Raw genomic sequence first — 24,252 nt, 5'->3', positions numbered from 1 at the left:
TGTTGAAAGATTTTTGTTTTAATTCAAATGACCTGAGTTTCTTTATAACCAGCTGGGTTCGTTACTACAGAGAATCAAGTACCTGTATATCGAAGCTATTGGGAGCTAACTCCATTTCCAAGACAGCGACAAAGCGAGCAGAATTCAAGTGCTCGGTTATCTGTCTCACCAGTGACTCTGAAGATAGGCTGTGTGGATTCGATACTCCCTGTTATGGAAATAGATAATTTAATATCTGAATAGAAATACTAAAGGAAGTCACTTCAGAAGAATTTCCGTCTAAAATACAAGTTTTACAGTATTAGCTTCAACATCCAGGTCCATTGCCACGCTAACAGCGTGCATGAAAGTTGTATGTTACAGCAGCAAAATTGCAACTGTTTACACTATAGGGGAGGAGGAAACTAAACACTTCCTGGAATTAATGAAGTGTGACTCCTGTACTGGCGTTTACAGTGAGGAGACCAGATGGTGAGGTGGAATCTAAAGGGAAAGGAGAATGCCTTTCAATTATACAATCCCAATGAAGTTTGCACCTAAGAGTTAGCTACTGTTGAATTTAAACATAGCTACCAGCGAATTTAAATATAAATATAGTTTTTAAACTCGTTTCCATTTAAACCACCATCTGCAGTTGCTTCCTACACTTCTTTTCCATTTTATCTTCCCAATTAAATACCCCATTTTTAAAATATGTGGTCCCAAATATTTTACAATTGTCCACAACTGTATTATAGTGCCTTGGGGGTTGTACACCACAGAAATAGGCCATTCAGCACAACTCATCCATGCCGACTAAGGTTCCCACCTAAGCTAGGCCCATTTACCTACTTTTATTGCACATCCCTCTACCTTTCATATCCGTACACTTGTCTAAATGTGTTTTCATTTAATCCCCACCTCTACCCCTTCTTCCAGTACATTGTTCCACATATCAACCACCCTTTGCGTTGATGTTTGTTCCTCAAGACCCCTAAAAATCCCTCCCCCCCCCAACATCCCCCCTATTCCCCCCCCCACCCCCATCCCCAACCACCACCAGCATAATTTTTACCCTCTAGTTTTAGCTACTGTGGGGGGGACGAATGTAATTCACCTTTCCTATTTTTCTATGCCCTCATGGTTTTATATCACCACAGCCTCCTTTGTTACGGGAGGGAAAAAGCCTCAGCCTAACCAGTTTCTCCTTATAACTGAAGCCCTCCAGCCCCCATAAAATCAATGTGAATATTTTCTGCAACCTTTTCAACTTAATGTCATCCCTTTACTCAGTGACTGAAACTGCAAACAAATACTCAAAGTATGATATCGCCAAGGTAGACACAAAATGCTGGAGTAACTCAGCGGGACAGGCAGCTTCTCCGGAGAGAAGAAATGGGTCTTTTCAGAGATGCTGCCTGTCCCACTGAGTTACTCCAGCATTTTGTGTCCACCTTCGATTTAATCCAGCATCTGTAGTTATTTTCTACACATGTGATATCGCCAACATCTTGTACAGTTTAGTTTAGAGATACAGCTTGGAAACAGGCCTTTGGCCCACCGAGACCACACTGACCAATGATCACTCGCTCGCACTAGTTCCCACTTTGTCATCCATTCCCTACACACTAGAAGCAACTTACAGAGTTCAAATAATCTACATAACCCGCACGTCTTTGGAGTGTGGGAGGAAACTAGAGCACCTGGAGGAAACCCACAGGGTCACACAGAGACTGTATAAACTTCACACAGACAGAACCCGAGGTCAGGATCGAACCCGTGTCTCTGGCACTGTGAGGCAGCAGCTCTACCAGCTGCACCACTGTACCACCCTATCAAGAAGTTGTAACATGTCACCTTGATTCTTGTACTCGATACCCGAACCAACAAAGGCAAGTATTCAATAGCTTTCATCACCACCCTCTCTACTTGTGTAAGCACTTTCCGTGAATCATGTATTTGTACCCCTTGGTTTCATAGTTCTCCAACCTCCAGCCCCTGCCATTTACTGTCTAAACCCTGCCTCGATTTAACTTGCCAAAAATGCAACTCTTGATAGCACTATTTCCATCACTTTAGAGATAATCTTTATTGTCATTGTACAAGACAACGAAATTCTGTTGGAGCAGTCCTCCAGCTGCACAGGAATATAAGTATAAAAATACAATTTAAAAAAAAAAGAACTATTAAAAAATTTAACTATAACCATAAACATACAGGAGTATTGGCGGGTGTGTGAGAGAGAGGGGGGGGATCAGTGTGGGAGGGGGATAGAGTTCATTAGTGTCACAGCTCTATGGTAGAAGCTGTTTTTCAGTCTTGTCGTGCGGGCGCTCAGTGTCCTGTATCGTCTTCCTGAGGGCAGGAGGGTGAAGAGACAGTGTCCAGGGTGTGTGCTGTCTCTAATGATGCCCTTGACCCTCCGGATGCAGCGGGTCCGGTAGATGTCCTCCAGACTGGGGAGCTGGGTGCCAGTGATCCTCTCAGCAGTCTTAATGACGCGTTGGAGAGCTTGATGGCAATTGAGTGTAGACTGCCAGATTGGATTTGTCTTGCTGTTTGTGGACAAATTAACTAGTCCCACTGTAATAAAATGCCCTGAAAATCTTAGTCACTCACCCAAGTCATTAACGATGGACACAAAGTGCTGGGGTAACTCAGCGGGTCAGGCAGCATTTCTGAAGAACAAAAGATGGGTGTAGAAGGGAACTGCAGATGCTGGTTTATACCAAATGTAACGATCCTATCCTTTTTCTTCAGAGATGCTGCCTGACCAGTTTAGTTACTCCAGCACTTTGTGTCTATCTTTGGTATAAGCCAGCATCTGAAGTTTTATTTCTCTCATTTAAATGCTTCTAAATACAAGGCACTTTTTAAATTTTTTTTTTTTTTTAAATAATTTTTTTATTAGAAGCATATCATAATCCAAACCAATACAGACTTTGTGTAACAATTATATATTGTTAGTATCTAGTGTCCTGGGGTCGCAGCTATCAAAATAGCTGGGGTCCTCATTTATCAATTACGTATTAACACTGCTTCTAATTGTTTATTTTTATTTATAGATAGAGAGAAAAGAAAAAAAAAGAGAATTAAAAAAAATAGAGTAAATTATCAATAATACAGCTTAGGAGAGAGGTCCTTATGTTATAAAACGTAACTATTCATCTAATTCATCTAAGTTTCAGTCAGGCTCCCGTGCTGGACCAATCTACCCCTTCACATAATCTATAAATCTAGACCATGGTCTAGCAAATAAATCTGGTTTGTCAATTAAGACAAGTCTAATTTTTTTCCAAATGTAAGGTCTCCGACATCTCCATAATCCACATTTTAATTGTGGGGGTTGTTGGGTTTTTCCAAAATTTTAATATTAATTTTTTCCCAATTATTATACTATAATCAAGGAAATTTCTTTGGCTTTATATAGGTTAGCGATGGAATTTTGGAATTCACTTTAATCATATTCTAAGTGTTTGCTAAATCGTTGTTGGGATATTTATCTTTGTTTGCTTATTTAATTATGTTTTTTATTGATAGCATAAAATCTTGTCTTTGGGTAGAATTGTTAAAAGCTGATGGACTGGATTAAAATCAACAATGACACGTGATCACACACAAGTTGAAGAATAGTTTTAAGTGATTTTTTTTAAATCGGGTAAAGCAAAAGTTTACAGTCTTGTTCCTAAACAGCTCTCGACATCAAGCCGGCCACCTTGATTAGTTTGTAGGAAGGTGGACAAATGTCACTGAACTTGGCCGAGATTTCTGCTGTTATTGGGTCAGACCTGTCCAGTTCTTTTATTGATGAGAGCAGTTTCCACAGAGCTACGTGATTTGAGAAGCGTTTAGCTATTAGTGTTCCAGCCTTCCTGTAAACAAGGCAGTTAAAGCTAAAGATAGCTCTTACAAAAAGGTATTCGAGTCCTTGGGGCAATAATATTTAAAAATGCCTGTTTCTAATGTGTTTGTCTGCATGTAATTGATTCATAATACTCATGATGTGAAAGAGCGTAAACACTTCCAGAATTAACTTTGGCATAAAACTGAAATCTAGTACGGGATTTCGAACATGCTCCTTGCAGTTTACATTGAGTATTAAGGTCAGGAAGTCGTGTTGCAGCTTTATAAAAAACTTTGGTTCGGACACATTTGGAGCAGTGTATACGTGTATTTTTACAATGCTGGAGAGAACATTAAAAATGTCGTATCTCCACTGTTCCAGTAGTATGCTGTTAATTGTTTCAGGAATTGTTACTCAAATGTGCAAGAGATAATAGAGATTAAATCAAGTTAGGAATTAAATTAATTCCCTGATTCAACCAGTTTATATCTCAAAAATATCAATTTTTAGGACACCAAAAATGTGACATGCTTTGACACAATGAAATAAAGAAGCAATTTCTACATTAATTTCATTCCAATTTAAAACATTTTCAAGTTTGTTGCTTTGCAGAGATGCATGTTTCACAGTAATCAAAACTTTTGATGAATTTGGCATTGTGCTCTGAATGGCCATATTTCAAAGAGTGTAGCGGTGGTTACTGTTGGTGTCCACCCTATTGTAGAGTAACCACTGTTACACCACAATGGTAAACGAAGACCAGAGAACTTCCCAAGGAGATTGAAACATTTCTAGTTTGAAGAACAATAGATAATGAAATTATGAGAATTTTATGTATGATGTCACACTTTTTGTGCCCTGTATTGTAAAAACACACATACAGTTGTGGCCACCCCACTCCAAGGAGGATGTGAATATTTTGGACAGGGTGCAGAGGAGGTTTACCCAAATGCTGCATGGATTAGGGGTATTAGCTATGGGGAAAGGTTGAACAAACTTACATTGTTTCCTGTGGAACATTGGAGATTGAGGGGAGGACTGGTAGAAGGATATTAAATTATGGGTGGCATAGATTGGGTAGACTGTCAGAATCTTTTATCCAGTGTGGAAAAGTCAGCGACTATAGGGCATAGTTTTAAAGTGAGAGGAGGAAAGTTTAAAGGATTTGTGTGGGGGAAATTGGTTTTACACAGGGTGATGGGTGCCTGAAACACGGCCAGGGATGGGGGTTGTTGCTTTTGAGAGGCTTTTAGATGGATATACAGGGAATGGAGGGATGTGGATCATGTGCAGGAAGATGAGATTAACTTGGCATCATATTCAACACAGACATGGTGGGGTGAAGGGCCTGTTCCTGTGCTGTACTGTTCTACGTTTCAAGCAGTTAAAGTTTCACTTTGAAGACCATTTTTCATAACTGTTGAGGATGTTCTGGGATAAAGTAATGGGGCTGTCCCACTGTACGAGCTAATTCAAGAGTTCTCCCGAGTTTCCTCTGATTCGAACTCGGAGAATTACGATAATAGCCGCTCGTAGGTACTCGGGGCTCTCGTGGACATTTTTCAACATGTTGAAAAATCTTCACGAGATTACCACGTTTCCCGAGTACCTGCCGTTAGCGTTACGAGCCACTAAGAGACGTCCCGAGCTCCGACGTACCGGCTACGTACATTCTACGTGTTTACCACGAGTTTGATTTTTTTTTTTTAACTCGGGAGAGCACTTGAATGAACTCGTACAGTGGGGCAAGCCCTTAAGACTTTTGTTGTTGACAGAAAAATGCTGACCTATTAGTTTGGTTTATTTTAATTTTGGTTATCATTGTCACATCTACCAATGTTTGTTGTGTGGTATCCAGTCAGCAAAAAGTCTATATGAGTACAATCAAGCCGTCCACAGTGTACAGATACAGGATAAGGGAATAACGTTTTGTGCAATGTAAAGTCGGATAAAAGAGAGTCTGAGGGTCTCAAGTGAGGTAGATGGGTCAGAGAGAGGTCCTGCTATTAATTCAGATAATGGTCAATTTTCTATCTTTTGTGTTCGACTCATTAAGTATTTGGGAACTCATGTCGATAGAATTGTTTTTCTAGATTCGGCAGTGTTGCAGACGGTGAAGTTGTTGGCCATTCTGGTGGGGGATCTGGTGGATACCTGGAACATATTTTCAAGCATGCTTCCAAAGAACTCTTTGGAATTGAAGTGAATCAGATAATCTATAAAACTCTCAGGTAGGTGATCAATTCTGAAATGTACTTCCCTTGTTTTCCTAACTACAATAGGAAGATTTGATTTTCCTTCACACTCAGCCTAACATGTTTGCAGGTTTATTCAATGGCTCAACTCTGCCAGAGCATGGCATGGGATTGCCTTGGAAACTCCTGGCTAGCAGGGAGATAATTGATCAGTGTACCATAACAACTGTATGTGCTTTATGTGCATTATCAGACGGAGGCAAGGTTTTGTTGGGCTGTAATGGGTCCAAAAGCCAAATGATTCACCTTGAGTTAGTCCAGTCTACCCTGGACCAGGCCAAAGGCAGCCAGATGGATTAGACAACCGTTGCTTTTTACTATTACTATTTTTACTATTCCTTTTGCAATTGTACAGGGCCCTAGTGAGACCACACCTGGAGTATTGTGTGCAGTTTTGGTCCCCTAATTTGAGGAAGGACATTCTTGCTATTGAGGGAGGTTTACAAGGTTAATTCCCGGGATGGCGGGACTGACATATGCTTAGAGAATGGAGCAGCTGGGCTTGTACACTCTGGAGTTTAGAAGGATGGGATCTCATTGAAACATATAAGATTGTTAAGGGCTTGGACACACTAGAGGCAGGAAATATGTTCCCGATGTTGGGGGAGTCCAGAACCAGGGGCCACAGTTTAAGAATAAGGAGTAAGCCATTTAGAACGGAGACGAGGAAACACTTTTTCTCACAGACAGTGGTGAGTCTGTGAAATTCTCTGCCTCAGAGGGCGGTGGAGGCAGGTTCTCTGGATGCTTTCAAGAGAGAGCTAGATAGGGCTCTTAAAGATAGCGGAGTCAGGGGATATGGGGAGAAGGCAGGAACGGGGCACTGATTGGGGATGATCAGCCATGATCACATTGAATGGCGGTGCTGGCTCGAAGGGCCAAATGGCCTACTCCTGCACCTATTGCCTATTGTCTATTATGTAACTTTGTTAATGTTAACCGTTCAGAAGCCAGAACTAAACAGGTTACCTTTAAGTGTTTTCACTTACTAAATCGATTATAGAAACTTGTAGCACAGGAATGTGTCTGGGCCAGCCAAGTAATGTCACTTTAGATAGACACAAAGTGCTGGAGTAACTCAGCGGGTCAGGCAGCATTTCTGGACAAAAGTAATAGGTGACGTTTCGGATCCGAACCCTTCTTCAGACGTCAGAGAAAATCCAGACCCAGCAGTGTCATTTTAGATTAATCCCGCTTCCCATTGCTTGGCCAATAGACACAAAATGCTGGAGTAACTCAGCAGGACATCGAAACATAGAAAATAGGTGCAGGAGTAAGCCATTCGGCCCTTCGAGCCAGCACCACCATTCAATATGATCATGGCTGATCATCAAAAATTAATACCCCATTCCTGCTTTCTCCCGTTATCCCTTGATTCCATTAGCCAGGGACAAGCAGCATCTCTGGATAGAAGGAATGGGTGGCGTTTCGGTTCGAAACCCATTTCTTGGTCAGTTGGTTATGACAAAGGTGATCGTCCTTATACCTTCATAGCGTCGTGGTCTTCTCTCTCCACTTTTTCAGCCAGTGAGTACCACACTGGCACTACTTATGGAGTGAAAACAGTTTCAATCCCCCGCTATTCCTTTTAATAATGAACTTAAGTCTATCTCTACTAATTCTTGGGCCTCAGGGAAATGAATCCTTCATGTTCGTCCTAACTAAGCTACTCGTAATTTTATAGACCTCAATTAAATGTCCCCTCTGCTTTGTTCCAAAGAAAACAAGCTTGGCTTAGCCACACACTCCACGTAACGACAATTTCCCAGTCTTGGCAACGCCTTCTACAGATTTCCTCTACACCCTTTCTAGCATTATCACATCCTTCCTGCAGTGCAGTGTCCAGTGCTCGTGTTGTGGGCTGACAAGTGTTTCACACTAACACAGCGTGACACTCCCGCAGCCGCCCCTTCGAACTACAGCTGGCTTTGTGCTTTAGGCTAAGCAGACGTGAGACTGTCGAGGACTCCTTCGAGAATTTCTCCTCTCGTACCTTTGTTGATTTTGTAGCAAGTTTGATTTTGAGCTCAAGTTCAAGTTCAAGTGAGTTTATTGTCATGTGTTCCTGATAGGACAATGAAATTCTTGCTTTGCTTCAGCACACAGAACATAGTGGGCATTTACTACAAAACAGATCAGTGTGTCCATATACCATAATATAAATATATACACACATGAATAAATAAACTGATAAAGTGCAAATAACAGATAATGGGTTATTAATAATCAGAGTTTTGTCCGAGCCAGGTTTAATAGCCTGATGGCTGTGGGGAAGTAGCTATTCCTGAACCTGGTTGTTGCTGCTGTTGATTTTGTAGCAAGTGGTTCTAGCAAGTTTCTCTGTACGCACCCCCGATATTAGTTGGCTGACCGTTTGTTCAGAGAGTCTAAAGTCAGTGTCATCTCAACCACAAAGGTGTATTCACGCTTTGTTGAGCCCAACATCCACTTTCCTTTTAAACCACCTGATCTATTTATCCTTCTATCTTCAGGGACCTGAGAACTTGCAGTCCAAGATCCCTCCTAGTATCAATAACACATAGTGTATTTTACTTGTCCTGCTCTTCCTTGAGCCAAAAGCAAAGGCTGGAGGATCTCTGTGGGTCAGGCAGCATCTATGGGGAATGGACAAAGAACATTTCGGGTTGGAGCCTTCTACAGATTGATTGTAGGAGGCGGAGCAAGCTGGAAAAGAGAGAGAGGTGGGAGGAAGCTGGAAAAGAGGTGGGAGCGGGACACGGTATGGCGAGTGATAGGTGGATACACGTGAGAGGGTTGATTGGCAGATGGGTGGAATAAGTGATGCGGTGAAAAGGAGACAACAGGGCTTCAGGTAATGAGAGGAGGAATAAAATGCCTTCTCTTTTTCCTTCGAGAATACATAATCTTCTTCAAATTAAGTTCCACGCCACCTTTGTCATTGTATTGATATCTTCCTGCAGCCTCGCATTTTCTTCTTCACCATTAGCCACGAATAGTATTTTGATTTCATTGGAACATTGTGGCTCCGACAATTAAGTCCAAATCATTGAGTTAAACCATGAACGGCAAGTAACCTAACGGAGTCTTGCCTAACCTCACTGTGCTCAGCTCTCTGGGCACCAACACTACCATTGAACATTGCCTTTTGCTGACGCCTTATATAATTGTTAGACCCCTTAATAAGGCCCTTCTCTCTATGCGAATCATTTCCAATAATTCACTCTCTTTCTCCATAATACAGATCCCAATGTCATATTGTTCTTCTATGAAGAAAAGTGCAAATTAATTGTTCAGAAATGTACACACATTTCCACCTCCTTATTCAGACCATTATTTTGATGTCAAATAAGACCAAGATGCCCAGATTCCTCTGCACATCAATGCCGTTATGGGTCTTGCCATTAATTGTATAATTTCCCCTTGCATTCGACCACCCAAAGTGCAACTATCTGGTTCTTCCATCTTCAATTTTTCTTTTCTGCAGGAATAAGGATTTCCAGGAGGTGACGCTGGAACAGGATGGGAATGTACTGCTCCGCTTTGCATTAGCCTACGGATTTAGGAATATTCAAAATCTGGTGCAGAAACTAAAGCGCGGAAAGTTGACGTACCATTATGTGGAAGTGATGGCTTGTCCTTCAGGTAAAGCTTTGAGAAATTAAAATGTAGGTGTGATAGATTATCTGTACCTGTCGCTGTGCTCCCTTGCTGATTCCATTTCATAGAGTCATACAGCATAGAAACAGGCCTTTTGGCCCAACTTGCCCACACTGACCAATATGTCCCATCTACACTAGTCCCACCTGCATGCGTTTGGCCCATATCCCTCTAAACCTATCCTCTCCATGTACCTGTCTAATTGTTTCTTAAACGTTCTGGTAGTTCCTGCCTCAACTACCTCTTCCGGCAGCTCCTTCCATGCACCCATCAGTGGAGACGATGAATAATGCCCTGAAAAGTTGCCCCTCGGGTAATTCTTGTAGACCACGTGGAGTTCATCGGATGAGCTTAGCCTTGCTGGGATCCTATACATTAGACTAATGTTACAGAGCAGGTGCTGCCAGTGATGGTGGTGGTGGAAGCAGATAAAATAGTGGCACTTAAGAAGCTTTTGAATAGACGCATGGATATGCAGGGAATGGAGGGAGGTGAATCACAGGCAGGCAGAAGTAGATAGTGTGATAAGAAGGCATAGGATATGCTTGCCTTCATTAGCCGGGACATTGAATTCAATAAGTCAGAAAGTCATGGCGCAGTGTGATAGGACTTTGCTTAAATCACATTTCAAGAGTCAAGAGTGTTTTATCATCATATGTCCCAAACTAAACAATGGCATTCTTACTTGCAGCAGCACAATACAATGTGGAAACATAGTAGATTAAACAATATAATAAATGAGTAAAAAAAGTTCAGTGTGTGTATATACACGCACACACACACCATAAAAAACAAACAAACAATAATTGTGCAATAATAACAATAATAGTCTATGTAGTTCAGAGCTTATTTGGGGTTGTATTGTTTAATAGCCTAATGGCTATGCAAAGAAGCCTCATCACCATTCTAAAGGTACATCCTCTTATTTGGAGGCCCTGCTCTCTGGTCCTAGACTCATTGCGTGTAACTAGTTGCCCCATTGAAGAAGGTGCAGAGGAGGTTTACCAGAATGATGCCTGGATTATGGGCTGTTAGAGATAGAGAGAGGTTGGACAGACTCTCGGTCAGTTTCAAACCACATATTATCTTTTGGATAATGGATGGCTGCTCTATAAACTTGTTGACAGTTGAATGGCAGTTCCCATTGTAAATGTGAATAAACTGGTGATGTTAAATTGACAGGAAATTTGCCCTTGTAAGAATTTGCTCATTTTAGATGGATTCTTACTAATTTTATAAGTGAAGGTAGTGGCATTTTCAGTTGAAGATAGATGGTATTTGATTGAACTATTAGTGATCCACAAAGATTGGCATTCAAGTTTGCATTACACTGTAAATCTTTTTAAAGGCTTAAATCCAGGCTGCACAGAATGTACAAACTCCATACTGACAGCACCCGCAGTCAGAATCGAACCCAGGTCGTTGGTGCGGTACGGCAGCAACTCTACTGCTGTGCCATCGTGCTGCGATGATATAATATGATTATATATTAATTTTTCCTTTTAAAAAAAAAAACACTTACTAACTAATCTGGTCTGTTCCTGTCTTCAGGTTGTCTGAATGGCGGCGGTCAGATACGAGCAGAGGTATCCGGGTCTGGTAAGGATTTGTTGCAGCAAGTGGAGGAGCTCTACACAGCAGTGACGGTACAGGCACCTGAAGCAAACAAGTCCATCGAGCTGCTCTACCAACAGTGGCTGGGTGGCACGGGTCACACGCAAACGCTACACACACAGTACCATGCTGTGGAGAAGGTGGACAGTGCCCTGAACATTAAATGGTGAAGCACCAACTTTTATATAGAAAGCACCTGATGGACATTAACAAGGTTGACAACCGTACCTTTTATTTGAAACAGGAATTTGGTGAATTGTTGTCAGAATTTAATTTGTTATGTTCTTAGGAGACGGGCTAACATTTAAAATAGATATTCAACTTACAGGCGTCCTTGCCATTCTGAAAGAATAGTGTGGATTATGCCCTGACAATGGATAGGGCGGCAGGGTGGAGCAGCGGTAGAGCTGCTGCCTTACAGCAAATTAAACGCTGAAGACACGGGTTCGATCCCGACTACGGGTGCTGTCTGTACGGAGTTTGTATGTTCTCTTCGTGTCCTGCATTGGTTTTCTCCGAGATCTTCGGTTTCCTTCCACACTGCAAAGACGTACAGGTTTGTAGGTTAATTGGCTTGGTATAAATGTAAAAATTGTCCCGAGTGGGTGTAGGATAGTGTTAGTGTGCGGGGATCGCTGGTCGGAGGGCCGAAAGGGCCTGTTTCCGCGCTGTATCTCTAAACTAAACTAAACAGGAAACCAAAGCAGTTTCAACAGTGCAAATTAATAAAATGTACAAAAACAATAATTGCCCCTTCAAGTTCAACTTGATACAGTCATTGAGAGAGTCACAGCATGGAAACAGGACCGCCAGCCCAACTTTCCCACGCCGACCAGGTTGCCTCATCTACACTGGTCCCACCTGCCTGCATTTGGCCTGTGAAAGATCACCTCGCGAGGAGAAGGAAAAGCAAGTGTTGAGAAAAGGTGAAGGTGTTAAAAGCTAACACGGCTGTTTTTCACCAATACAGAGCAATAACAGTGGGTTGGGGAACCTGCTGTTCTATTGCTGCTCTGGCTGCTGTCATTTTGGTCGAGGGGTTTGAAATGGCTGGTCCAAGTGCACAGGAGAAATGTGCAAGACCCAAATAGCTCATCACATCATTCTGTGCTGTAAATGGGACCTGCAATGCAGTTGTGCTGAAGAGACTGCTTGCTTACACATATTAAACCCAATGATTTTGTTTTGACCTTTTATTGCAAGGGGTGTGGGGTATAAAAAAGTAGGTGTACTTGTAAAATTTCCATGGAGCTGGTCAAACCTCACCAGGACTACTGCGTGCAGTTAATGTTGCCACATTTATGTGCTGGCTTGGGAAATAACACACACAAGGTTGATTTATGGGAGCATAGATTCGTTATGAGGGTCACCCAATTCGGAAGGAGATGAGGGGGTTATCTTCTCGGTATGGTGAATCTTCAGAATTTTCTACCTCTGACAACTGGGTCAAAGTGCATAGAGAGAGAGGGGGAGAGAGTGCAGGAAGGTGTCATCAGGGTGTCGTAGGGGCAGCGCCTGTCAGCAGCGCGTTAGTCTTTTCAATTTTTAGTATGTTTTAAAGTTTTAATGTTCCTTTGTGTGTCCTTTGTGTGTCTTGTGTGTCTTGTGTGGGGGGTGGTGTGGGGGGTAAGGGGGGAACCGCTTCGGTCGCCTCCTCCACGGAGAGGTGACTTTTTCCAGGTCGCCTCCCCCGTGGCCTAACAACGAGGATCGGCGCGGCCTTTCCGGAGACGCGCCCGGGGCTTCAGCGGCGGGCGCAGCGTGGACTCTCGGCGTGGAGCGGGCGAGCCATCGCTGGGGCTCGCTGGAGGGGAGCGCTCCGTTTCGCTGGCCCGTGGCAGCCTGAAGCCGCGGTCTGCAGAGCTCCAGATGGCGCGGCGTCCGCAGCCCGGGATCCCTCATGGGGGACCCGGGGGAAGAAGAAGCCATCACGGCCGGCCCGCGGCCAACCTCTACCGCGGGTGCGGCATGGACTTACCATCACCCCTGGAGGGGAGCTTCGACCTGCGGTCTGCGGTGCTTCTGGCTGCGGCGCGGCGGGAACCTTAAATCTTCGACCGCCGGCCTGCGGCCTACACCAACCTGAAGCCGCGGTCTCCGGTGGGGAAGAGCCGATCCTGGACTTACCTTGACTTTGACTTTGTCTCTTACCATCTGGACGCCTGCAGCAACGGCTGCGGAGGGTGGAGGTCCCGACCACGGGGGAAAATGGAGGAGGACTGGCCAAGTTCTGTGCCTTCCACCACAGTGATGAATGCTGTGGTGGATGTTTGTGTTACATTTTTATTGTGGTTGTGTGTTCTTTATTATTGTACCGCTGCTGACAACCCAAATTCCACCGACCCTGGTTGTGTGGCAAATAAATTCTATTCAATTCAATTAAAACCCATTTGGAGTGGCACAGCAGGAGAATTGCCGCCTTACAACGCCATAGATCTGGGTCCAATCGTGACCACGCGTGCTGCCCGTACAGAGTTGGTTTGTTCTCTCTGTGGCCGGATGGGTTTTCTCCGAGTTCACTGGTTTCCTCCCACACTCCAGAGACTTGCAGGTGTGTAGGTCAATTGGCTTCGGTAAAATTGTAAATTGTCCCCAGTGTGTAGGATAGTGCTAGACACAAAATGCTGGAGTAACTCAGCGGGACAGGCAACATCTCTGGAGAGAAGGAACGGGTGACGTTTCGGGTGTCGGAGAGTGCTAGTGTGCGGGGTGATCGCTGGTCGGCATAGATGCTGCTGAACGATGGACCAGATTTAATGGGCCGCTGGTCTGCTCCTGACCCTGCTTCTGTTCGGTGTAAGAAAGGCATCAACCTTCATGGACAGGTAACTGAATAACGCCAATACCCAGTTTCCAGCCTAATTTGTCTGTGCTGCTGGACTCTACACAAGAGACATCTTGAGTTCCCACCTCTCGCTGATGGTGGTTTGTTGATTACCAATAGTGTGCTGACCCACCAATGCCTCCCGTCGGATAGACTGGATGAGTCATACAGCATGGAAACAGGCCCTTCGGCCCAACTCGTCCATGCCGACCAGAATGCTCCATCGTAGCTAGTCCCATTTTCCCCTCATGGGCCCCAATCCCTCGAAAACCAGAAACTCCATGGACTTCTTTACTTCTCTTCCCCAGGGGACTAATGCAAGAATGGGTGAGAAATAAAAGATCTGCATGGCTTTCTGGAGTTTGATGTGCCCGACCACAAAGAAATATTGGCAGCTGGCACCTTCCGGAATGTTCTCGGAAACATTCCACTACCGTTTGCCTAATAGACTGTGGGCAAATCCTTTCACCAAACAGCAAATAATACTGAAGTACACAGGTTGATTATTACTGATTTTGTACATGATCAAAATTTGACTAAAGTTTTAGACAAATAAATTTATTAATAAATAAAATTTGTAATAAGCAAGTGTTCAGGTTGTGAAAAATGTTTGCTTTGACCTTCGGATTGAGAGGATGATAAAAGTGCACTGCCCCAGATTTTATATAAAATTCTTTCTTGCTGTGACATCTTCTGCTGCCCCCACACATTATTCCCCATCCACGTCCCTATATAATCAGGGAGACTCAATTACAAAGGGCTAGGATCAGCAGGATTCTGAAGAATGGTCTCGACCTGAAACGTCACCTATCCATGCTTGCTGCCTGACCCGCTGAGTTACTCCAACATTTTGTGTCCTTTTTGATTAGTATGGGTGTCGGTGGTAATGGTGGGAGAATGGAGGAAGAGATAGATCAGCCACTATTGAATGGCAGAGTAGACATGATGAGCCGAATTGTCTAATTCTACTATCACTAATGACCTTTCAAGATCTCTTTGGGTTCTGGTTCTCGGTTAGTCCACCAGATGGCAGCTCTACCCTTCGACACTTGATGAAACATCTGTTGAAGGATGTTTCCCTGTATATTCCTTGCCTACAGGGGGCACCCTTGGACAATTAGCACGTTGAAAGAGAATATTCAACTGAGTTTTCACAAGTGATTGGAGCAGAATTAGGCCGTATGGCCCATCAAGTCTACTCCCTCTCAACCCCATTCTCCTGCCGTCTCCCCATAACCCCAGACACCCGTGCAGAGTTTAAGATTTAATAAGCTTGTGTGACTCCAACTCCATTTGGTTTTAATTATATGTAAAATAACCAAACACCATGCGTTCTACATCAAGTGCATTTCAGAGCTATACAGTGTTTCCCAGCGATAAATAGGCATCTAGGGAATTCAGGCTCCCTCAGACACAGTGACTGGACATAGAAAATAGGTGCAGGAGTAGGCCATTCGGCCCTTTGAGCCAGCACCGCCATTCAATATAATCATGGCTGATCATTCAAAATCAGTGCCCTGATACTGCTTGCTCCCCATATCCTTTGATTCCGTTAGCCCTAAGAGCCATATCTAACTCTCTCTTGAATACATGAGGTATAGAAGTCATGGCCAGGTTGTGGTACAATAATCCATAGGAAGTACAAACTGCTGAAGGACATTGCATCAAGACTGAGAATAGAGAGGGAAGGTATCAGAAGCATTCTGAGTTCAATATGAAACTTCCCTGTGGTCACATGGAAGGCCGTTCATTCCTTTGCACCATGCATCATTCAATTGTGTTATAGAGTCACAGAGTGATGCAGTGTGGAAACAGGCCCTTCGGCCCAACTTGCCCACACCGGCCCACATGTCCCAGCCACACTTGTCCCACTTGCTGGTGTTTGGTCCATATCCTTCCAAACCTGTCCTAATCATGTACCTGTCTAACTTTATTAAATGTTGGGATAGTCGCTGCCCCAACTACCTCCTCTGGCAGCTTGTTACATACACCTACTACCCTTTGTGTGAAAAAGTCATCCCTCAGATTCCTTTTAAACTGTTTCCCTTTCACCTTAAACCTATGTCCTCTAGTCTTCAATTCACCTACGCTGGGAAAGACACTCTGTGCATCTACCCGATCTATTCCTCTCATGATTTGATACACCTCTATAAGATCACCCCTCATCCTTCTGCGCTCCAAGGAATAGAGTCCCAGCCTACTCAACCTCTCCCTTTAGCTCAGACTCTCTAGTCCTGGCAACATCCACGTAAATCTTCTCTGTACCCTTTCTAGCTTGACAACATCTTTCGTATTAGCATGGTGCTTAGACCTGAACACAATAATAATAATAAATAATGGATGGGATTTATATAGCGCCTTTCTAATACTCAAGGCGCTTTACATCGCATTATTCATTCACTCCTCAGTCACACTCGGTGGTGGTAAGCTACTTCTGTAGCCACAGCTGCCCTGGGGCAGACTGACGGAAGCGTGGCTGCCAATCTGCGCCTACGGCCCCTCCGACCACCACCAATCACTCACACACATTCACACACAGGCAAAGATGGGTGAAGTGTCTTGCCCAAGGACACAACGACAGTATGCACTCCAAGCGGGATTCGAACCGGCTACCTTCCGGTTGCCAGCCGAACACTTAGCCCATTGTGCCATCTGTCGTCCCAATACTCTAATACTGCAGTCTAAAGAGGGGTCTCCACCCGAAATGTCACCCATTCCTTTTCTCCCGAGATGCGGCCTGCCCCGCTGAGTTACTCCAGCATTTTGTGTCTTTCTTCAGTTTAAACCAGCAACTGCAGTTCCTTCCCACACAATGGATGATCAGCCATGATCATATTGAATGGCGGTGCAGGCTCGAAGGGCCGAATGGCCTACTCCTGCACCTAATTTCTATGTTTCTAATACTCTAAACAGTGGCCTCGCCAATGTCTTATACAACTGCAACATGACCTCCTAACTTCTGCTTGTGATTTATCCGATTGAGTGAATTGGAGGGTGATACAGTGGCGCAGCTGCTATAACTGATGCCTCGCAGTGCTAGAGATCTGGGTTCAATCCTGAGCTCGAGTGCTGTCTGTGTGGAGTTTGCACGTTCTCCCCGTGACCATGTGGGTTTCCACCAGGCGCTCCAGTTTCCTCCCACATCCCAAAGAGGTTTGGGTGTGCAAGTCAATTGGCCTCTGTAGATGCGAAGGTGGGATGACATTGAACGAGTGTGAACTGGTGATCGTTGGTCGGCATGGACTCCGGGGACCGAAGAACCTGTATCTCTAAAAACTAAAGCTAAACAAAAACATACGAACCAAATGTAAAAGGTGAGCTAAAAACATACCAAACGCTGGCTTGGTTTGAGAGATAACTGAGTCTGCCACTGAGTAACTAGCTTGTTATTCATTTAAAACAGTTTCTATTTTTATAAGACTGCAGTTGGTAACTTCGGGCAGGGTCACTCATTCATGTATTGCCACTACCAGCCTGGGACTATAAATCATTGTGATAGATCACCATCATTTGGTGCCTTGTGTTCATTTTCGAGTTATACCCACCTGAGTCTTTTGCTTTTTTTTGCTCAGCACTTTACTAAATAAACTAATTAACACTAATTAGTTTGTTTGATGGAGTGGAGGGGTGGGGGGGGGGGGTTGGGTTGTGGTGACTAAATGCTTTCCATCGACAAACGTGATTCGGTGTCAGTGCTGCTCATGGGGCGTCATTACTGCCAGAGTTCCTCTGTTCACGGTGCATCTGTTAGCCTTGTGATGGGCCAGGTAGGGCAGCCTAATGTGCTGAAATGTTATTCATTAGAAAAATTCTCACTGCAGAGCTTTTCAGCTCAGCAACACACACGATTAACCCTTTACAGACAGAATCGTGTCTCTTAGTGGCGGCACGGTGGCGCAATGGGCAGAGCTGCTGCCTCACGGCGCCAGAGACCCGGGTTCGATCCCGACTACGGGTGCTGTCTGTGTGGAGTTTTGTACCTTCTCCCTGTGACCTCGTGGGTTTTCTCCGGTGCTCTGGTTTCCCCCACATTCCAATTGATTGGCAGTCACCGAGGTACAGAGTTAAGTAGTGTAACAGCCGCAGGGAAGAAGCTGTTCCTGGACCTGCTGGTCCGGCAATGGAGAGACCTGTAGCGCCTCCCGGATGGTAGGAGGGTAAACAGACTGTGGTTGGGGTGAGAGCAGTCCTTGGCGATGCTGCACGCCCTTCGCAGACAACGCTTGCTTTGGACAGACTCAATGGAGGGGAGTGAGGAACCGGTACATTCCATACACGTGTAGGTTTGCGAAACTGGGCTAACATAGAACTAGTGGGAAATGATGATGAATAATCAGAGTAGACTCAAGGCTCAATGACTTGTTTCCATGCTGTATCTCTTAAAAACAAAAACAGATCATTCTATAAGCAAACAAAGTTAGTGTTTGTTAATGAAATTGATTGCTGGTTAAGTTTTTTAACTTTAGTTACAGCACCGATTCCACGCTGATCATTGGTAGACAAAAATGCTGGAGAAACTCAGCGGGTGAGGCAGCATCTATAGAGCGAAGGAATAGGTGACGTTTCGGGTCGAGACCCTTCTTCAGACTCGTCACCCATTCACACTAGTTCTATGTTATCCCCACTTTCTCATCCACTCAGGAGCAATTTACAGAGGGCCAATTAACCTACAAACCCGCACGTCTTTGGGATGTGGGAGGAAACCGGAGCACCCGGAGGAAGCCCACATGGTCACAGGGAGAAGGTACAAACTCCACACAGACAGCGTCCGAGGCTGGGATCGAACCCTCTTCTCTGGTGCCGTGAGGCAGCGGCTCTGTGCCACTGTGTCGCCACTACAGCCACACCATGTTACATTGGGTTAGTAAAGTACAGATGAACGATGACTGACTTGCAGACTATCCAGAAGTCAGTTTAATCTTTGTCCGGGTGGTAGACGCTAAATTCACTGCAGATGTTATTTCCCTTATCACTGGTCGGACAAGATTTCTGGCTATTCAGATTGATTTACAAAAGCTTCAAGGGATTCATATTTTGGCCAATTCCTATCAAAAATACAAGTGCCAAGACTCGTGTAAGGTCACTTTTCTGTTATGCTTTCCAGAAATCCCACTGCGGCATTAATGGGTTCTCAGAATGAATATAGCTTCTGCCTAATTTGCTCAGAATCACCATCTTATTTTTCTCAAACTTCTGGTAAAGCCATTCAGAAAGTTTACTTGGAATTATGTCACATTTGTCGTCATCCACACCTGTTCTCACTTGCGATTCCAGCACGGTGGCGCAGCCTCCTCACGGCGGCGGAGGCCCAGGTTCGATCCTGACCTCGGGTGCTGTCTGTGTGGAGTTTGCACATTCTCCCTGTGACCCCCTGGGTGCTCCGGTTTCCTCCCACATCCCAAAGACCTGCGGGTTTGTAGGTTAATTGGCTTCTGTAAGATTGTGTGTGGGGGGTGGATGAGGACGGCCGAATAACAAAGGGATTGGAGTCATAGATTATATAAAAGAACTTTGTCAATCGGACGCATTTTACAGTGGTTACAAAATTCTATAGCATGTCAGTGTGCATCATCTTTAAACAGGTATGGAGAGGCAATTACGTCAGATTAGTCGGGGGCCAAAGTGGGCAAACTTCACGTGTGCCTGGCTCCTGGGAACTACACATCCTAAAGATAAATGATTGTAATTTTGTTGATTAATGCTACACCAATTAGTATCAATCGGTGTATATCACCAACCACCTGAAAATGGCTGCGGTGGGGCTCAAAAATATTCGGATTAAATAATTAAAATACAACGATTAGTCGTGCTCAATTAACTTTATTAATCACTGTTGCTCAGAAATTAAACCCGCTGCAGATGGGTAAATGTTGCTGACATCAGCGTTCTCTTCAAATTGCTCCTAATTAACATTGATTATATTTTGATAACAGACTGAATATCCCCACACAGGGAATGGATCAATCTACCTTCATTGTTGCCGTAAATAGTTGGAAAAGTGTGTGTGTGTGCTTGTGCATGTGTGAGTGTGTGCACCTGTGTGCGTGAGTGCATGCATGCGTGTGCATGCGTGCGTGTGTGCACGTGTGTGTGTGTGCATTGTATGTGTGTGCGTGTGTGTTTGTATATGTGAACCAAGCTACAAATGTAATTTCACCTGGTTAAAAATGAACTAAAGGCAAAAGACGTATATAAGTTCTCACTGTGAAGACAGAAGCAGCCGGAGTTGGCTTCACAGCTGGTTTAATCTCCACTTTGTGCAAAGAAGCTACATCAGCATTGTGACTTCAACAGCTTAATAGCAAGAACTGTCCCAGCTTACTTTAGATACTTTGGAAGAATAGCTACAGGTAGAAATCATACTCCCATAACTACACACACATATTGGACAAGCTAGGGACTGTCAGATTAACCTCCATCCATAGGGGGGGGGGGGGAGGACACTGGCCTTTGTCAATGGAGCTGATGTGTTGCAATGTGCTGAGAACTATATTCAGCACGACAACAACATTTGTACAGGTACATGGACAGTATAGGTTTAGAGAGATGTGGGCAGATGGAGCATTTTGGTCGGCACGAGTAACTTGGGCTGAAGGGCCTGCTTCTATGCGGTATGACTCCACGACTCCGTATCTTCCCCTTTGCTCTATTGTACTTAAGTTTCACTCGATTGGATCTATTTATGGTTTATCCGATCTGTTTGGATGCAGGGAAAGCAAAGCTTTACACATGACGATAATAAACCTAGACTTAAACACACAACACAGTATTTACAATGAGTTGCCGGAGGAGGTAGTTGAGGCGGGTACCGTTGCAAAGTTTAAGAAACATTTAGACAGTACATGGCTATGACAGGTTTAGAGGGGTATGGGCAAATCGGCGGGTCTAGTGTAGACGGGACATGGTGGCAGGTGTGGGCAAGTTGGGCCAAAGGGCCTGTTTCCACGCTGTAACACACTACGACACTGTGTGTTATTCATGGCAATGTCTCTAAGCTAAGTTTAGTTTAGTTTCATTTAGTTTAGAGATACAGCATGGAAACAGGCCCTTCGGCCCACCAAGTCCGCACTGACCAGCGATCCCTGCACATTAACACTATCCTTCACGGGGGACATTTTTCACATTTAGAGACCTTCAAGCTATCTTTAATCAGACTTTAAGTATTTTAATCAGTATTTTGTTGGTTCACATGCTTGATCAATGGTGTTTTATCATTCATGTCTTATTATTATTAATGTTTAATGTTTTCTGAGTCATTCGTAACTGTCACTGTATGTCATGTTGTTACTTGCAGGCGGAGCACCAAGGCAAATTCCTTGTATGTGAATACTTAGCCAATAAACTTACTTACTTACTTAATGGACTTTATCTTGGACTAAACGTTATTCCCCTCATCCTGTACCTGTACACTGTGGACACCTTGATTGTAATCATGTACAGTCTGTTCGTTGACTGGATGGCACGCAACAAAAAAAAAGCATTTCACTGCACCTCGGTACACATGACAATAAAATATACTAAACTAGTCCCAGCCTGGTTCTGAGCCTGCTTTATGTAGTACGGGTGTCAGGGGTTATGGGGAGAAGGCAGGAGAATGTGGTTGAGAGGGAAAGATAGATCAGCCATGATTGAATGGCGGAGTGGATGATTGACCAAATGGCCTAATTCTGCTCCTAAAACTTAGAAACGTATGAACCCATCTGGAGCCTAAAGTCTTCAGCAGTGGTCACTGGGTTGTTGTTCTAGGAAGGAACTACAAATGCTGGTTTAAACCGTAGACACAAAATGTTGGAGTAACTCAGCGGGACAGGCAGCATCTCTGGAGAGAAGGAATGGGTGACCTTTCGGGTCTGAAGAAGGGTCTCGAGTCGACCCGAAACCTCACCCATTTCTTTTCTCCAGAGATGCTGCCTGTCCAGCTGAGTTAATGCCCCTGTCCCACTTAGGAAACCGTGCGGTTCCCGGAGGTTTTTGTCAGTCTCCCTCCCTGCGTCCACTACCTGCAACCTCCGGCAACCACCTGCAACCTCCGGGAACCGCACGGAAACCTTGGGTGGGGCACAAAGTCTCCAGAGGTTGCCGTTCAGGTTCCCTCCGGCATTTGGTGTCTGTTTTACTGGGCAGATGTCGAGCAGGAGCTTTGACCACTTGGCTGCTCTTTGCCCTTTTCCTGAAACGTTTGATGCTGGAGGTGGAACGACAGTCGGCTCACATGGACTTCATGCGGAAAACGTACCTCTTCAGAATAATCTTAGTAGCCGCTCCATTCTGCCCTACATTCCAGTTCAAGTTCAAGTTCAAGTGAGTTTATTGTCATGTGTCCCTGTATAGGACGATGAAATTCTTGCTTTGCTTAAGCACACAGAAAATAGTAGGCATTTACTACAAAACAGATAAATGTGTCCATATACCATGATATAAATATATACACACATGAATAAATAAACTGGTAGTGCAAATAACATAAGTCTCACCTGCATTTAACCACATTACTGATGATCTACACAGACACAGGAATCATCGACGGCTTACACAAGTGTGGGTTCACACTGTCTATTATTTGTCTTGCCAATTGCTGCAAACGAGGGATAATCTTTAGCATCTGGTTAAAAAAAAAATCACCAATCATTTGTTTCCCCTGACGCGTCCTATTTTAATGACACACGTGCCAAAATTGTTCATCAAATTTAATATTTTCACACCGTGGGACTATGGATCGTTGGCCCAATTCTTCAGCTGTCGTTAGATCTCTTCATCCTGTCCAGGACATTTTGCTTTCCCACACAATTATCTGCAAAAGGCAAATGATTTAAATACAATAATTTCACCGGGATCATTTATAAACACTATGTACATGGGGTGGATCCCTGGAGCTCTGATCTGGTCACAGCAGCCACTATTACTATTGATAACTACCCTCTGGTTCCTATTTTCTAACCAATTTGTTCGGCAATTTTTAACTTCCTCTTTGGCCCCTGTGCCGATGTTGGCCGCATGTCTTCTCTGAAAGTAAACGTTTTCTGAATGTCAGGCCATATAATAAATCATCGCTTCTCGCCAATATAATTGCTCATTTGTTAAACACTTCTTCGTAAATGCACAATGGCGATGCCTTCATTTCACTTTAAGAGGCACTAGGCTGTGGAGGCCAAGTCACTGCATGGTTTTAAGGCAGAGATACATGGATAGATTCTTGATTCGGACGGGTGTCAGGAGTTATGGGGGGGAAGGCAAGAGAATGGAGTTAGGAGGGAGAGATAGATCGGCCATGATTGAATGGCGGAGTAGACTTGATGGGCCGAATGGCCTAATTCTGCTCCTATCACTTATGAACTCTTGAATTATTTCACCTATGTTTGACTAATATCTTCTCCAATACAGGCTTTAAAGTAATAGTTCTATAACTCTACCTTAGACTTTTTTTGAAGATTAACTATAATGTCGAACTAAACTGAACAGTGACATTTTTCAACCAGCACTTCATATCATCCCAATTATTAAAGACCCTGTGGATATTTTTCATTTGGTCTGAGTTCCTTTTCAATACACAAAAAGCAAACTTGTCATAGAGTCATGGAGCTTAGTTTAGTTTAGAGAAAGAGTGTGGAAACAGGCCCTTCGGCCCACCGAGTCCACGCCTACCAGCGATCCCCATACACTAACACGATCCCAAGCACACGCTAGGGACAATTTATAATTTTACCAAAGCCAATTCGCTCTTAAAATCATCCGGTTCGTCTTCGAATCAGTAACGGAGACATTCGGGTTTCAGGTAAAGAAACGTCTCCACAAAATGCAACAGCACAAAGCATTTTATTTATTCATTCATTTTCTTTATAACTTCTCAAAAATTGACAATAACGCAATCAAAAACAAAACCACAATCAGGAGGTATATTGTCAACGGAGAAACGTCTTACCACACAGATTCCACACAGGGATGCTAATCAAGATGAAAAGAAACACAGTTTGTTTCTTCAAGCCGAGTGCTGGACAGATCTACGGAATAATTCTAAAGCCCGGCAGAAAAGTCAGCATGAACCTTCTTCGATTGAGATGCGCCTGTAGTTTTCTTATAGACTATCTGATACTTACTGA

At 44.0% G+C, this 24,252-nt stretch overlaps 1 protein-coding gene across 2 annotated transcripts in view; it reads left to right on the top strand.

Moving 5' to 3' along the window:
• The window catches only part of ciao3 (cytosolic iron-sulfur assembly component 3), a 30,949-nt gene extending 18,431 nt beyond the window's left edge, over positions 1 to 12,518 (top strand). For both annotated transcript variants that reach the window (XM_033041066.1, XM_033041067.1), the window contains exons 9-11: positions 5,917 to 6,054; positions 9,545 to 9,702; positions 11,269 to 12,518. In XM_033041066.1, coding sequence (XP_032896957.1) covers positions 5,917 to 6,054; positions 9,545 to 9,702; positions 11,269 to 11,501 — 529 coding nt within the window. In that variant the 3' untranslated portion in view covers positions 11,502 to 12,518. The remainder of the gene's footprint in view (positions 1 to 5,916; positions 6,055 to 9,544; positions 9,703 to 11,268) is intronic.
• Positions 12,519 to 24,252: the final 11,734 nt, after the last annotated feature.

The sequence above is a fragment of the Amblyraja radiata genome, chromosome 22 (assembly GCF_010909765.2).
Source record: "Amblyraja radiata isolate CabotCenter1 chromosome 22, sAmbRad1.1.pri, whole genome shotgun sequence".
Taxonomy (NCBI): Eukaryota; Metazoa; Chordata; class Chondrichthyes; order Rajiformes; family Rajidae; genus Amblyraja; species Amblyraja radiata.
The sequence above is the reverse complement of the archived record's forward strand: the minus strand, read 5'-3'. Positions and strand labels throughout refer to the sequence as shown.